The 17,763-nt window shown below is 32.8% G+C and overlaps 1 protein-coding gene across 1 annotated transcript in view; it reads right to left on the bottom strand.

Annotated features, from left to right (window-relative positions):
- The window catches only part of LOC111403082 (putative ABC1 protein At2g40090), a 9,848-nt gene extending 6,690 nt beyond the window's left edge, over positions 1-3,158 (bottom strand). Inside the window, exon 1 of the mRNA XM_023031448.1 lies at positions 2,820-3,158. Coding sequence (XP_022887216.1) covers positions 2,820-3,015 — 196 coding nt within the window. The 5' untranslated portion in view covers positions 3,016-3,158. The remainder of the gene's footprint in view (positions 1-2,819) is intronic.
- Positions 3,159-17,763: the final 14,605 nt, after the last annotated feature.

The raw sequence follows: 17,763 nt of genomic DNA on the forward strand, positions 1-17,763 counted from the left end.
TTCATTAAAGCAGTAATTGAGGGTTGATTTGGGAGAGTCCAGGCCTCTTGAAGTCACCCTAGTGCTTCCCTCATGGACAAAAAGAGTAAATCTCCCCTCTTTAGGTTACTCACTTTCCCATTAGTCACAGAAACAAAAGGCGCATGATCAATATTAAAGAGAAGTTTGAAACCAAAACAATTTCAAAACATGAAGCGTGATGATGCAGTAATGTACATATAAACAGGAGAGAGGAAAGAAGGGAGAGAGGTACAGAGAAGAAGAAAAGAGAAGCACACAAGAACAAAAGAAGATAAGAATTTGAGTGTTGAAAATTTCAATATATCTCAATATTCAATAATCAAATGTCTTTACTATCCAAAAACCAGTTCCTAAGTTACAAAAACATAAAAATGGAACTTTACCCAATAACTAGTATCTGTGAAAAGAAATAAAGAAAACCATTCAAAATAAATTCCAAAATATTTCATTCTTCTGCCTAAACCGAATGTCTAGTCTACAAAGTCTTGCAAGAATATCCATCCATAAATTCCAAAAAATTTCTTATTCTTCTGCCTAAACCGAATGTCTAGTCTACAAAAAGTCTTGTAAGAATATCCATCAGGATCCCATCACGTGATTAAAGAAAGTACATGAAAGATGAGAACAACGGATAGTTCGTGATCGTCGTATCTTTCATATGCACTTAGTTGACCCTGAATCACTTCGTAGTTTGTCGTTGATATTTGTAACTAAACCAAGACCACTTAATATTAATTCAGATAGGGGAAAAAATTACCTATTCATACTTCTGTGGCAATAAATATAAATTAACTCAAAACATTTATGCTCTTAAGGCAGCAAATATATAAAACTTGAAGCAATAACCGAAGACTCTCAAAAGCCACAGACTTGGTTTCTCCATTACTAGTTACAGTTATATAGCAAAGAGAACACCACAGACTCTAAAACCTGTCTAACTAACTGAATTTCTGTGAACTCTTTAGTAACTGCTAATTAATGAAATTAAAAGTCTAAGGTCTGATTTTAATACACACATATTTCACAGCACGAGAACATTAAAAAAAATACTGCAATCTCTTAAAATCAAGTTTTTTCTACAGGCCTGCTATGGTATTGGTTTAGTTTGCCTATATTTTGTGAATCATTTTGCACCAGTCCATTGCCATTTAGAACTGAATTTTTTGGTATGGATAGACATTAGAACCAACAACTGACTTCACCCAGATAAAGCTTGCATGAATTGTTCAGTATTTTAAACTCTAAAACAGCATTATAGCCTAGGAATTGTATCTTATCAAAAGACCTGACTCAGTGAGCCTTACTCCTCAGTCCTCACGAATAAGCCACAGGGGGGCATTTGTTACATCTTTTCTGAAACTTTCCATTACTGGCCAGCTTTTTGGGCTACTTTTTCTATAGCCTAGAATGCTTTACATGTGTTCCGTTTTACTTTTTATGCCCTCCGTATGAAAGAGAAGAGGAAAGATAAGACACCTTTACAAGTGAGGTACGATGACGTAATGGGGAAAAAAAATGAACTAACAGCGACGAGGAGAATGATAAGGGAATCAAATATGTCCATGATTCTCTTAAGACTTTATCAGTGATAGAAGACTTCTAAGTTGTTACTACTTCTAATATTAGATTACTAATTTGTTGATTTAGCCCTTGTTTGATTCCCATTAAATTACATTACATTACATTTTATTTTTCTCTCTCCTATTTTTAACCACACAATCTTTCATAAAATAATATTACACGTAAATCGAAAATTTTTCCTTCTTTTTCAACCACTTATTTTTTTAACAAAGCACTATTCTTCCCATTTTTATTACCAGAAATGGGGGCCAAACAGGGGCTTATTTTATATATCTATTTTATATCTGTTAACAATTAGGTCTTCGATTTTGTCAATATGTTTTATAATGATTTTTTGATATGGTTTATTGGGAGTATATTTTAGTTCCTGATTTTATTTTTTTTCATCATTTTATTGGTTTATCTAGAGGCTTATGCCTCAACATGCCTCACGTCATGAAACGCCTCAATGCCCGTTTTATCCTTGTTCAACAATGCATTGGGCATGTTCGATTTTGTCATATGAAACCAGTATGGTTTGAAAAGCATTATTGGCTGATAACTAGCATTCATAACATTGAGCTCCTATACTAGATCCCTACCACCTTCTTGGATGAGATGAAATTAGTACTAAGAGACAGATGTGGCCTGGCCTATACGTGCTCAGTCACTTGAAATTAATTCTAATCTATGTGTTTATTGATATATTTTAATGTAGTGTTTTTAGTGTAACAGAATATTTTCTTATCGATCACATTAGAGCCTCTATTATCGCTTTTATTTGTCTCCAGGACAACTCTGTGATCAATCCCTCCTTTTTATTCTCTCCCTTTATTATGTTTGCTTCCATCCCATTGATGTCATTATAAATGATTTAATTTATTTATGATAAAAAATTTACACGAAATTTCCTTCTGTGAAAATGATCGATTGAATCCAAAAAATATTTAAGATTTCAAAAACAATACATTAACTTAACTGCAATAAACACAAACAATAGTATAAATTCAAGGACCAACCAGAAATATAAATATCAGAAATGCAACTGTACAAATAATTAATTATGACTAATAAATTAAAGACCTAAATCAAAAAGAAACGCCTAAGGAATATAAGCTATTGAAAACAAATGCGCCTACGCATGTTAATAATGCAAGAAATTCGAACAAAAATTAACTAACTGGAATAGCAGCCCAATTGAACAATTGATTTCGGAAAGATAATAAATTTAGTTTTACCGAAAGCAATCGTAGCGGCAGTAACGGAGTCACGGAGGAGGCGGAGAGGGACGGCGGTGCAGAGCTTCACGGTTGAGGCAGGGTCATCTGAGTTGGCAATCATTGCCGCGCCGGTGCCGGCTCCACCAGCCGCAGTGGCTGCCAAAAACAGCTTCGTTTTGGCGCGCCAAAGAGATCGCGCGGCCATTATTCGCATTTTTTCTTTCTTTTTGTTTTTTTTTTTATTCGGACTTCGGAGATTCCTGGTTAAAGTCGAGAAAAGGGACTCAGCCGCATCTATGACCGAGCCATCTATTTAAATATGGCTTGATGCATCAACAGTAATAACAAATGCCATTTCGCTCAGGGCGAGGGCGGGGAAAAAATTCATTTTATTTAGCAAATACATAAAAAAGAAAAACGAAGACAAAAAGAGAGGATAAAGCCCATTTTTATTAAAATTCATTTTAAATCATATATTTTCCTATAAAATAATTTTACATGTCAATTAAAAAAATTTCTACATTTTAATTACACATTTACCAAAAATCCAAAAATCATTATTACAAGATCATTTTTTTTTTTTTAATAGAGCTCAAGGTGGGGCATAATATGTTAAAAGGTATCATTTATACAAAGTAAAATTTTGAACTTTTGTTTTAAATTTTATTAAAACATTTCGAATAAATAAATTGGCTTCAGCCCATCTATCTTATTAATTAGTTCAAAATAAAATAAAGAATTTCTTGAAGGTACAGGATTCGTTGAAATCGTTAATTACAACACTTACTATAATATCGTAGTGATGAATTATATTGGGTCTTGTAAACTATTGGATATAGATTGTGATTTAGATGATTTTAGTATAAGCATGCAATGTACGTTATTTTAATTTAATTTAATTTTTTTTAAGTCTTCTAAATATCATTAACAAAAGATTGGCATAAATTTGACTACCTCATTATCAATATTTCAGATGCCTAAAGGCTTGAGGATGGTTTGATTTGGGTCGATTTCGATTTCAACCAGAAATCAAAATCAAATTAGTCAATTTGGTTGAATTTCAAAACAAATCAATCCACTATAACTCTTAAACCAAACTGAACCAAATCAAATTGGTTTGATTTGGTTCAATTAGTCAATTTGAACTTTTAGTTCAAATTGAATTTAAAAATAAAAAAAATGTCCGAGATATGGGCCCACTTAAATTACAAGAAATAAAATAACTAAATAATTTTATATTACAATAATTATTGACCAATAAATAAAATCAAGTTAATAGAGACAGATCAACTGAAAATCTTAAGAATTTTATTAGCTTTTTATACATTATGTCACCTGACTATCTGAGTAAGAAAAAAATGTTAAGTATAACATAATGGACTTGTAAAAGGAAATTTTCAATTCTATTATTTACAAGAAACATCATAGATTGAAGAGAATTGAGAATGAAGATAAAGTTATGAGATAATGGCTCATCGTCTAATTTTTATTTTTTCAAACAAAAAAGGTAAAAATGTAAGTTAGTTAGATCGATTCGATTAACCAGCGATTAGAGACTTCAAACTAGGGCTGCACAAAAAAATCGCGAAATCGCAAATCGAGCCAAAACCATTAAGTGGAAACCGTTGGTTCTAATCCACATGGACCCGTGATTTTTTTTCCTCAAACTAAACCAAACTGCTTCAAAATGGTTTGGTTTAGATTTTGATTTTCAAAGATTACATAGAATCAAACTAAACCATTTATAAATTTTTTAACTAAAACGTTAATTTTATTAACTTAAACATTTTACATTTTTCACTTTTCAGAAAAAATATCAATCTGGCAATACAAATTACAACCAACATGGTGAAATAATTATGGAAAGTAAATTATGATCATCATTATTGCCCTATGATTTAATAAGTTTATAACACATCCCCACCCAATATCTAAACTAAAATAAAATTATTCAAAAATCATATGAAATGCCAAAAAAAAAAAAAAAAAACATATATTTTCAATAATTCAAATCATAACTCAACAAAACTACGCCAGCAAATCTAGTCCAAAGTTTCAGAAGCCCTAATATAAACTTTCATTTTCTTAACATTTGACGCATATCTGCTACTATTGAACAAATCGTTAGTCACATTTGCCTATTAATCTGTTAATTTCTACATGATCACATCTTTCTCCGCAAGTTTATGATTCTAATTTAAACAATTTTTTCCATTATTCTTCTTCCATTTGTTGTTTTTTAACTTATTATACCCTTGTGAGTTGTGGTTTGGAAAGAACGGAGGAAACAACGTATTGATTGTGTGAAAATATTAAAGTTTCCTAACTAGTACTACTATCTTCTACTTTCATAAAATAGTTAGAGAATTAAATTCGTTAATTTTCAATATGCCGAAACCCTATCAATCTTTGTACATCTAAATATATTCCTTTTCAATTTTTATTTAACATCTCACTAATAAGATGAAAATGAGTTTTAATCAAATTATAACAGTAGAAATGTAACCCTACCGTTACCAATCTCCACATGACAACATTATCAAATAAGGAAAGGTAAATAAATATGAAAAAAAGATATATTTGTTCTATTAATATCTTTTAGCAACCAATTTTGAAAATAATTTATTTATGAATATAATTTAACATTTAATATTATTAGTTCTCGTTTAAACTTAGATGTTAACTTATGTTAAATATATTACTATAACGTCGATAGGAAAACCGCGGATTAAAATAGAGTCTGTAACGCCCCGACCCGCATGGACGGAAACGTAACTCAAACCATTGTACGTTAATTGTAAAGTTAGTTCGATATATTTTTAGTAGAAGGTATAAAGATTTAAATTTTAGAATTTAATTAAAGAATTTTCTTTTTTTATTTAAACAATAATCCAATTATAAAAGAAAAAAATTTCAAAAATATTTTTAGAATGGGTTCCATGCATGTAATAACTATTGACGTGAAATTTTGGCAAAACTTAAAAAGTAATGTTACTGTTCCAGTTTTTTGTCTCAAATAGTAATTATCAAAATAAATTTGTTTTCATAATTATCAACCTTGAAACTTCATCAAATTTTAATGTAAGGTAATAAACTCCTTATAATATGACATAGTAAAAAATTAGCTTCTGTCAACAACATATGGGGTATTAAAATATTTTTCAAAACTCAGCAGCGATCCGGTTGAAAGGTAAACCGGTGCAGTCCACTTAAAATGACATATAAAATTCCACCGATGTCAAAATCACATGATTTCAAATTTATTCAGTAGCTAATCCATGAAACTATCAAATCCAATTGGTTTCATCCAAAAATTCCAAGTAACGGATGAGTTATGAATTTTTGAAAACAAGGGTAAAAGCTGAAAAATAGATACAACACCCAGCACAGTTTACTTTATGTGACATATAACCTTTCGCTGATATTGGATTGACATGATTCCAATTTTATTCAGTATCTAACTAACTAGGCTATCCAATCCAATTGGTTTCGTATAAAAAGTATCAAGTAACGAAAGAGTTATGATTTTTTTAAAGATGAGGCAAAAACTAAAATTTTTGAAGAGACATTAAAATTTTAAGTCGCTAACTTTTTTTTTTTTTTATACGGTGATTTGTAAATCTATTCCTATGACGCATATCTACTTTCAAACATAGTTTATTCATAACGAATGTTCGTAAAATAGATCCACACAATATTCATAGGAATCAAATTTAAAGAAAGTTTAAACATCTCAAAATCAACTAAAAATGTAAATCACCGGCTTTTCCATGACATGTTGCATCATCATTTACCATCATCTACGCCCCAAGAAAAATCCATTCAGCCCGTAGGAAGGGAATTAACCCATGAGTTTGAAACTCAATAGATATCATCGGTGCAATTCGTTATCAAATTAGAAATTTCGAACTATAGATTCATACCGTCGCACGTAGATGGATTTCCGGCAAAATCCAATTACTATTGCATTATCATAATACGTAGAGCCGGAGAATGATCATTGAAACTATTGTAGTGCCGAAACACCGTACCCGAAAGTACCATTTCATTCAAGCATTCATCGAAAAATCAGATTTGAAAACGAATGAACACTTGCACCTGTACCTACTTAGAATTTTCTTGGATAAAAGAACAAAATGTATAGAAAGTCTTCCTTCTTCTCACCCTTGTTATTCCTTAAGTTTAACTTGATATGAAATATATTTTTTTGAGAGAAAATAAGATGAAATTCGGATTTGAAGATGAGTGTAGTGAAAAAGTAACCTTCCACTTTTATAACATTTCTTTTTAATGAAAAATTAAGTGGGGGTTGTATTATTATTAAATTTATTAAACTTAGTCTTTAACTAAGAATTTGAAGAGTCTCTAAGTCATAAAAATAATTCATATGAAAGTTTTATAAAAAAAATCTACATGGTGATTCGAACCTAGGTTGCCTATATGAAATTTCATGTAGATGACCATTGTGGCAACTCAGTTATTCATTAAATCTTTGTAATCAATTTTACTTAAATTTAGTCTCTTAAATTGTTGGGCTTTTAATTAAATTATGACTTGAGCTTTCGTAATCTTACATGGATTGAGCTTCCATAGGTCGTTTCTAAAATGCGTTAGGCTCGTGTTGCTAGATCATCACAAAATATTAGCATAATTTCATTTTATTTTTCTCGGCTACTACAACCCTTACACTTTAAATGAAATTTCGTCCTTGAAATTTACCTTATGGTTGGACAAAGAGTGTTGGGTATTTGTCTTTAACTTCTTCTTCTCTTTCCCAAGTAGCTTATTCTACTTCATGATTATTCCATTGCACCTTGACTAGTTGAATCTCCTTGTTCCGTAATTTATGTACCTTTCGATCCAATATCTTGATCGGTAATTCCTCATAAGATAAGTCTTTTTGTACTTCCAAGGATTGGTAGTTGACCAAATGATCAGGATCATGCATATACTTTCTGATCATCGATACATGAAACACATTGTGAACTGCCGATAGTTCAGGTGGCAATGCCAATCGATAAGCCACATTTCCAACCCTGTCAAGTATTTCAAAAGGTCCGATATAACTAGGTTGTAGTTTGTCTTTCTTGCCGAACCTAAGTACACCCTTTATTGGTGCCACCTTTAGAAAGACTTTCTCTCCAACTTCAAATTTCAAATCTTTTCTCTTAGTATCTGCATAGCTCTTTTGTCTATCTTGCGCGGCCTTTATCCTGGTACGGATCTTATCAATGATTTCAACTGTTCTTTCAATGATCTCTGGTTCCAAAACTCTCTTTTCTCCAATTCGTCTCAATGAACAGGTGATCTGCATTTTCTACTAGAGAGAGCTTCATACGGTGTCATTCCAATAGTTGCTTGAAAACTGTTATTATATGCAAATTCTACCAGAGGTATATACGATTCCCAACTCCCTCATAGATCCAAAACACAAGCCCTTAGCATATCTTCCAAAGTTTGAGTGGTCCTTTCAGACTGACCATCAGATTGAGGGTGATATGCTGTAGTGAAATTCAATTTTGTTCCCATAGCTCCTTGTAAGCTCTTCTAAAACTTTGACGTAAATTTCGAATCTCTATCAGATACAGTGGACATGGGGACACCATGCAATCTTACAATCTCTCTAATGTACAACTGCGCCAACTGATCTAGATTGAATGTCATTTTTCCTGGAAGAAAATGAGCGGACTTTGTTAGATGATCCACTATTACCCATATAACATTCTGTCCTCTTGCTGACCTTGGAAATCCTACCACAAAGTCCATTGCGATATTCTCCTACTTCTATTCAGGTATGTCTAATGGATTTAATAACCCTGTCCGTATTTGATGTTCTGCTTTAATTTGTTGGCATACTATGCATTTTGCCACAAATAGACATATACTTCTTTTCATATTCCTCCACCAAAATGTATCTCGAAGGTCTCAGTACATTTTCGTACTCCAGGATGTGCAGTGTATGGAGTGATATGAGCCTTCTCCAATATCTCTTTTCTCAAAACTTCATCCTTAGGTATACAAATCCTTCCTTTAAACATCAGAGCCCTATCCAAAGCTATTCTAAAGTCCTTTCTCTTATCAGTACCAATCTCATTCTTGATCTTTTGCAAGATTGGGTCCTTACCTTGTGCCTCAATGATCTGATCTCTAAGAGTAGGTCGAACCACCAAAGTTGCTAAATGAGCAGTGACTTGTTCTGGTGTGGTAATCACTTCAATTTGAAACTTTTCCAAGTCTTTGATCAACTCCATCGAAATAGTAGGTAATGATGCCAACTGTCCCATCGACTTTCTGCTTAGAGCATCAGCAACAACATTAACCTTACCCGGATGATAATGAATAGTGCAATCATAATCTTTCACTAGCTCCAACCATCGTCTCTATCTCATATTCAATTCCTTCCGTGTGAAAAAATATTTAAGACTCTTATGATCCGTATAAATATCGCACTTCCCTCCATATAAGTAATGGCGCCATATCTTTAATGCATGAACCACTGCCGCAAGTTCTAGATCATGCGTCGGGTAGTTCTACTCGTGTTGCTTCAATTACCTTGAAGCATAGGCAATTACTTTTCCATGCTGCATCAGTACACATCTCAAACCTTACTTAGATGCATCACTAAATATAACAAACTCTTCTGAACCTTCAGGTATGGTTAATACAGGTGCTGTGATCAATCGTTGTTTTAACTCCTGAAAGCTTTGCTGACACTTATCTATCCATTGAAACTTTACTCCTTTCCTTGTCAATTGTGTCATTGGTCCAGCTATTTTGGAGAATCCCTCTATAAATCTTCGATAGTACCCAGCCAAACCTAGAAAACTTTGAACTTTACTAACATTAGTCGGTGTCTTCCAATTAGTTACTGCTTCCACCTTTACTGGGTCCACTTCAATTCCTTGGGTAGTAACTACATGATCGTGAAATACTCGATTCATCAGATCCATGAACACTACCGGAGCATTTTTCAATCCGAATGGCATAACTGTGAACTCGTAATGTCCATAACGAGTTCTAAAAGCTGTCTTAGGTATATCATCTGCCTTAACCTTCAATTGATGATATTCAGATCGTAAATCGATCTTAGAAAATGCCTTACCCCCTTTCAATTGATCAAACAAATCCTCAATTCTAGGGAGATGATACCTATTCTTGATGGTCAAACGGTTCAACTCCCGATAGTCGATACACGTCCTCATACTTCCATCTTTCTTCTTTACAAACAATACTGGAGCGCCCCATGGTGATACACTTGGTCGAATAAAACCAAAGTCTAACAATTCTTGTAACTGGATTTTCAACTCCTAAAGTTCCTTTGGGGCCATTCTGTATGGGGCTTTAGATACTAGCGCCGCTCCGGGAACCAGATATATTGTGAATTCCACTTCTCTGTCTGGTGGAATATCCTGTAGATCTTCTGGAAACACATCTATAAATTCTTGTACCACTAGTACGTCCTTAATCTTTGTCGTTGCCAGTTTTTCTCCAAATATATTAACTAGAAACCCTTGAGATGTTTCTTTTCTCAATATTTTCTCAGCTTGTAAGGCTGAAATCAGTTGGAGATGGGGTTTGGTCTTTATTCCGAGGAAAGAAAATTGTTCTTCTCCTGATTTTTGAAAAGACACTTCTCTTTCTCTACAACGAATGGTCGCATAATTATATCCTAACCAATTCATGCCCAAAATCACATCAAAGTCCTCCATATCTATCATATACAAATTAGTTTCTAAGGTTTTTCCCTCAATATCGAATTTCATTGACTTAGCTAACTTGTCTGTGTTCAATTCCTGCCTGAGGAGAGGCTAACTTCTAGTGTACTCTTTGACTTATTACAAGTAATACTAGATTTAGCAATGAAAGACGTTGATACAAAAGAGTGAGTAGCTCCTGAATCAAACAGTATATAAGCAGGTGTATTGGCTACCAGTAAAATACCTATTATTATGTTTGAGTTCCCCTCTGCATCTTTTTAGGTCAATGTAAAAACTCATGCTTTCCTTTTCTTGTTCGAATCATTGTTATCATCCTTCCTCTGAGCAAATGTGGGACAATCCCTAGCAATATGTCCGGTTTGCCACACCGAAAACAGGCATTCTTCCCATACAAGTATTCACCACGATGAGGCTTACCACACTTAGGGCATGGCGCTACTGCAGCTACCATGGCCTTACTGGTGCTAGATCCGATATTAACTTTCTTATTTTGCCATTTGCCCTTTCTTTTGTCTTGACCATTCCACTTTCTCTTTCCAATTTGCCCTTTATCCTGCTGGTTGTACAATTGACGATATTGCTCTGCATTAGCCTTTTGATACCAGATAGCGTGAGCTCGTTCCAGCATCTCAAGGTACGACGTGAAGTGATGTGACATAACGATCATACTTAGGTTTGGGTTTAACTCTTGCTCGAACCTTTGAGTTTTCTTAATTTTCGTGTCAACCAGATGTGAAGCATACCTTGCGAGTTGATCGAACTTCCGCTCGTAATCCATTAGGGACATATTACCCTGCTTGAATTGAAGGAATTCGTTCTCCTTGAAATCCCTTAGAGATTGAGGAAAATATTTGTCCATCACTTCCTCCTTGAATTGTTCCCAAGTTATTGCCAATTGCTGCTCCGGAGTCCTAGTTTGGGACATCGAATCCTACCAGTGACTTGAATCATCGGTAAACATAAATTTCGCACATCGAACCCTTTGGGCATCAGTGCAGTCTATGAGCCAAAAAATTCGTTCTTGCTTACGAAGCTACTCCTCAACTACTAGTGAACCAAATGCTTCATCGAAGGTAGGGGGCTTATGCCTTCGAAATAACTTAACTACCAAGGCGTGAGTCGGAAGAGTAATAGGAGCTGGTGGTATAGGTGGAGTGAGATTTTAATTCAGCTTGACAAGATCTTGAACCACTTGCAGGAGATCCCTTATCAAGTTGTCGACAATTATTTTATTTTTCAAAAACATAAAGGAAAAGATATCACAAGGAAATGGAAATCTAAATTTCTAATCCCTATGAATCTTGCGAATCTTCTTCGGTGGAGCCTCATCTTCGGAGGAGTCTTCTGTCTCAGGCCCTGACTCTAGGTCCATCTCAACCGTGGCTCAGGTTCATGCTCAAGATCATTCTCTAAGTCCAACCCAAAGTCATCCTCATGCTTCCATTCGGGATCTTCCTCTGGGTCTGATTCAAACTGAGGTTCGGGCTCGAGCTCAGGCTCAACCTCATTATTGGGCTCAATTACTATCTCCGGTTGGGGTTCTAAACTCTCACTCCATCTGTCTAGAAAGGTTTGACAATATATAACAAATTCAATCGTATTTGGGTGCTTTGGATGGTTACCCTCTAGCATCTCATCCCTAACAATGACTCCCATGTTTCCCCACTGAGGTGGAAGTGAATGTATATAGTTATTCACAGTCTCGATATGCGTGATCTCCAGTCCCGCATCTACAACTGCCATATATCTCTCGTAGATATCATGTACGTGTTCAATAAGTGGACGAGACGGGTCAGTCACATAGTTCTCATAGGACTGGATGATGGCCCTACGGTTCAACATTGCTGTACAAACTGTGGCCGTTCTAGCGGTCTGATAAGTTCTAGCCATGTCTATCACATAAGTGTCCAACTTTGTGTTATCTTCATTAGTGATATCAACTTATGCATTATGCTTTTGAGGTTCTAATATGATGGCCAATCATCATTTCTTCACGTATATTTAAACAAAATATAATGTACATAGCATATTTCATTCAAAACATCATAAGCATTTTTCATAGATTCAAGCTTAAATGATTAAACAAAAAATCAATATCATGCTCGAAAAAATAATGTGGAACATAATATTTGACGAGACGGGTCAGTCACATAGTTCTCATAGGACTGGATGATGGCCCTACGGTTCAACATTGCTGTACAAACTGTGGCCTTTCTAGCGGTCTGATAAGTTCTAGCCATGTCTATCACATAAGTGTCCAACTTTGTGTTATCTTCATTAGTGATATCAACTTATGCATTATGCTTTTGAGGTTCTAATATGATGGCCAATCATCATTTCTTCACGTATATTTAAACAAAATATAATGTACATAGCATATTTCATTCAAAACATCATAAGCATTTTTCATATATTCAAGCTTAAATGATTAAAAAAAATCAAAATCATGCTCGAAGAAATAATGTGGAATATAATATTTTATTTTATATCTTGGGTTCGTCGGATGAGGTCAACTGATAGACGCAAGATGCCATGGAGTGCCTTAAATATTTCATTTTTTTCATCTCATAAATAAAATACACTAAGTCTATAGAATCGACTAAACTCGTGCTCTGATACCACGCTGTAACGCCCTGACCCGCATGGACGGAAACGTCACTCAAACCATTGTACTTTAGTCGTAAAGTTAGTTCAATATATTTTTAGTAGAAGGTATAAAGATTTAAATTTTAGAATTTAATTAAAGAAATTTCTTTTTTTTTATTTAAACAATAATCCAATTCTAAAAGAAAACAATTTCAAAAATGTTTTTAGAATGAGTTTCATGCATGTAACGACTATTAACGTGAAATTTTGGCAAAACTTAAAAAGTAATATTGCTGTTCCAGTTTTTTTTTGTCTCAAACAGTGATTGTCAAAATAAATTTGTTTTCATAGTTATCGACCTTGAAACTTCATCCAATTTTAATGTAAGGTAGTAAACTCCTTATAATATGATATAGTCAAAAATTAGTTTCCGTCGACTTCATATGGGGTATTAAAATATTTTTCAAAACACAGCAGCAACCCGGTTGAAAAGTAAACCGGTGCAGTTCACTTAAAATGGTATATAAAATTCCACCGACGTCAAAACCATATGATTTCAAATTTATTCAGTAACTAATCCATGAGAATATCAAATCCAATTGGTTTCATCCAAAAATTCCCAGTAATGAGTGAGTTATGAATTTTTGAAAATAAGGGTAGAAGTTGAAAAACAAAGACAGCACTCAACACAGTTTACTTTATGTGACATATAACCTTTTACCGATATTGGATTGACATGATTCCAATTTTATTCAATATCTAACTTATTAGGTTATCCAATCCAATTGGTTTCGTATAAAAAATATCAAGTAACGAAAGAGTTATGATTTTTTTAAAGATGAGGCAGAAACTGAAATTTCTGAAGAGATATCAAAACGAAAGAGTTATGAATTTTTTTTTGTATACGGTGATTTGTAAATTTATTCCTATGACGTATATCTACTTTCAAACATAGTTTATTCATAACGAGTATTCGTAAAATAGATCCACACAATATTCATAGGAATCAAATTTAAAGAAAGTGTAAACATCTCAAAATCAACTAAAGATGTAAATCACCGGCTTCTCTATGACATGTTGCATCATCCTTTACCATCATCTACGCCCCAAGGAAAATCCATTCAACCTGTAGGAAGGGAATTAACCCATGAGTTTGAAACTCAATAAATATCATCGGTGCAATTCGTTATCAAATTAGAAATTCCGAACTATAGATTCATACCGTCGCACATAGATGGATTTCCGACAAAATTCAATTACTATAGTATTATCATAACACGTAGAGCCGGAGAATGATCATTAAAACTGTTGTAGTATCGATACACCGTACCCGAAAGTACCATTTCATTCAAGCATTTATCGAAAAATTAGATTTGAAAACGAATGAACATTTGCACCTCTACCTACTTTGAATTTTCTTGGATAAACGAACAAAATGTATCGAAAGTCTTTCTTCTTCTCACCCTTGTTATTCCTTAAGTTTAACTTGATTTGAAATATATTTTTTTGAGAGAAAATGAGATGAAATTCGGATTTGAAGAGGAGTGTAGTGAAAAAGTGACATTCCACTTCTATAACCTTTCTTTTTAATGAAAAATTAAGTGGGGGTTGTATTATTATTAAATTTATTAAACTCGATCTTTAACTAAGAATTTGAAGAGTCTCTAAACCATAAAAATAATTCATATGAAAGTTTTATAAAAAACATATACATGGTGATTTGAACCTGAGTTATCTATATGAAATTCCATATAGATGACCATTGTGACAACCCAATTATTCATTAAATTTTTGGAATCAATTTTATTTAAACTTAATCTCTTAAATTGTTGGGCTTTTAATTAACTTATGAATTGGGTTTTCGTAATCTTACATGGGTTGAGCTTCCACAAGTCGTTTCTAAAATAGGTTAGGCTCGTGGTGCTAGATTATCACAAAATATTAGCATAATTCCATTTTATTTTTCTCGACTACTATAAAGTCAAATCGCAAATTATGGTTTGATTTGATTTGAAAAAATTTCATACCGTATAAAATGGTTTAAATTAAAAATATAGCACAAATCGTCCAAATCGAACCGCGTTCAACCCTACTTCAAACCATGACTGAACCGGCCACCATAATTTTGTAAAAAATAATAATAATAATAATAATAATTATATGGGTTAATTCCACCCAAATCGGATCAAGTCAATTTGATTCGATTGATTTGTCGATTTTTCGATTTTTTTCGTTCAAAATTTTCAGTAACAGTAGCAATTAGGTATTTGTCAAGGCAAAAGTAAACCCCGCAATCAAGTTCTAATTAGGATGAGTTGGTTGGATTCAAGTACAAGTAAGAGAGGACGTGGAAAATAATTTTAATTGATGGAAAGTCTACAACTTTTCAAATATATTCCATAAAAAATGCGTGTATAAAGAGACATTTGAGTAGGCCAAGATTCATTCAAAAGCACGTAAAATCAAATATTTACTTTTATATCAAATGCACTTAATTTCTTATATGCAATATATCTAGCTCATGCTTGGTTCTAATAATCAGATCTTAGTTTGAATCATAATCAAACAATGAATATTAACCACATTTTTCGTGAATTCTATAACTTTTCAATCACATATTTCAAAGATTTTTATCAAAATTTACTAAAAATTTAATTTTATTTCCCACCAAATAACCTCTAAATAACTTGGTTAACTTAAGCGTCAGAAGGCCTTCATTTGGTAACTCGGTCTTGGACGTGTATTCTTTTACAAGTGAAATTAAGAACATTTAAAGATTCTTACACATTTTGACGATTGACAGTATTTTATGTCAACGATATTTAATTTAAGAGTAAATTATAGTAACTGTCCTCAACCTTTAAACTTCTTTGCAATCTTGTCCTCGACTTTTTTTTTTTCACAATAGAACCCAACCTTTGATTAATTTGCAACTTTTCGTTCTTAATAACCATTTTACCTAATCTTGAAATCAAAAGTCAAAATTTCGTTACAAACACTACCTCGTCATTGTAATTTTCCCTTACTCGATAATGTTATTTGTACATATTTATTTGGAAATTGATGTACCGCGAAAGGGAAAGAGAGAAAAAAAAGAAAAAGGAAAAAAAAGGAACTTTAATATAAGGTCACATAAGTTGACAATTGCATTATCCGTACTTAAAGCAAACTTATCAGCTAAGGGGTTGAGGAAAATCTAGGAAGATGCATGTTTCTAGAAACTTGAGGAGTACACACATCGGGCCTAACTACCTACGTTTTCCGTGTTCTAATTAATATTCTTGGGTGTTTATCGTGTGCATACCGTTGGTATACATGCCTTTATTTCTAACCAAGAAAAGAATTGCACATCGCAATTAATCTAACTCAGCCCTTATTTGACAACAATGATGTTATTTAGCACAAATTACGCTAGAACGTATGTAGACATACTTAATATATTCAATTAAAAATTTTATGTGACATTGTATTTAATTGAATATATCATTTAATGTTATACAATTGTCATTTAAATTGATACCTTATATTATTTATACTAAATAGCATTACTCTTAAAGCAACTTTTTTTTGTTTCTCGAACTCAGTTAAGCATACGTTCTCAAAAAAAATAATAATAATAAATAAATAAATAAATTTGCACGTCAAACCAAAACTTTTTCATTTTTTTATCACTCGTTCTCCAAAAAAATTACTATTTCAAAACTCATTTTTCTTAATAAAAAAATTCATTTCAATAATTGTCAAACAATCGCTCAATCTTTAGACAAAATTTTGTCATATTAAGAGGCTAATTACAAAATCAAAGTATCAGTGACCAACATTCGAATCATAGATCGTAGTCATGCACCGAATTAAATTATCTAAATAATTGTATGATAAATCGAGAACTCAATCTCCCAGCCAATTCTACTAGATCTGTGTCTGCTATGCATACTAACGTGTGTTTGAGATGCATTTGATTATGCCATAAAGATATACCAATGACATATCAGATTTACTAAATAATAAGATACTAACAAATTTCGAGAACGTTAGTATTTCGAGAAATACAATGAATTAAAAAATATTTCGAGACACGCAAGGTGACGAGAAGCAATAGTATTTCTAACTACCAACTTATTGGAATTGTTAGCAGTGACGAACGTAAAATTATGAGTTAGTGAGGCATAATTAAACTTGCAAAAAATGCAGATTTAAATTTATACAAATACCACTATGTTTGTCATCATTTTTATCTCCGACATAATTTTCATTACTTTTCTCGAATATTCATTTCATTAACATTGTGATCATAAAAAAATGCATATTTACGTTTAAATTATTTTTTCATCACAATTAACTCAAGTGAAACATACAAAAATTACATCAATTTCGAAGTTAAATTATAAAATGCATTCTAGTTCAAACCAAGATAAAAAATTACACAGCAAGAATCTATTACCATAAAATCGCCAAAACAAGATAGAAATTGGAGCACTTAAATGGATACCTAATTCCATTTCATAAAAAGATACAAAAGAAATCATAAAAAAGAAATAACTTCCTAAAAAATGAGGCATATAACTTTTGAATAATGAATCTTTCGAGTGAATTATCTAAATGGTCACTGAACTTTGCAAATTCAAGGGGTCACTGAACTTTGAAAATCACTTCAATGG

This window comes from Olea europaea, chromosome 11 (assembly GCF_002742605.1).
Source record: "Olea europaea var. sylvestris chromosome 11, O_europaea_v1, whole genome shotgun sequence".
Lineage (NCBI taxonomy): Eukaryota > Viridiplantae > Streptophyta > Magnoliopsida > Lamiales > Oleaceae > Olea > Olea europaea.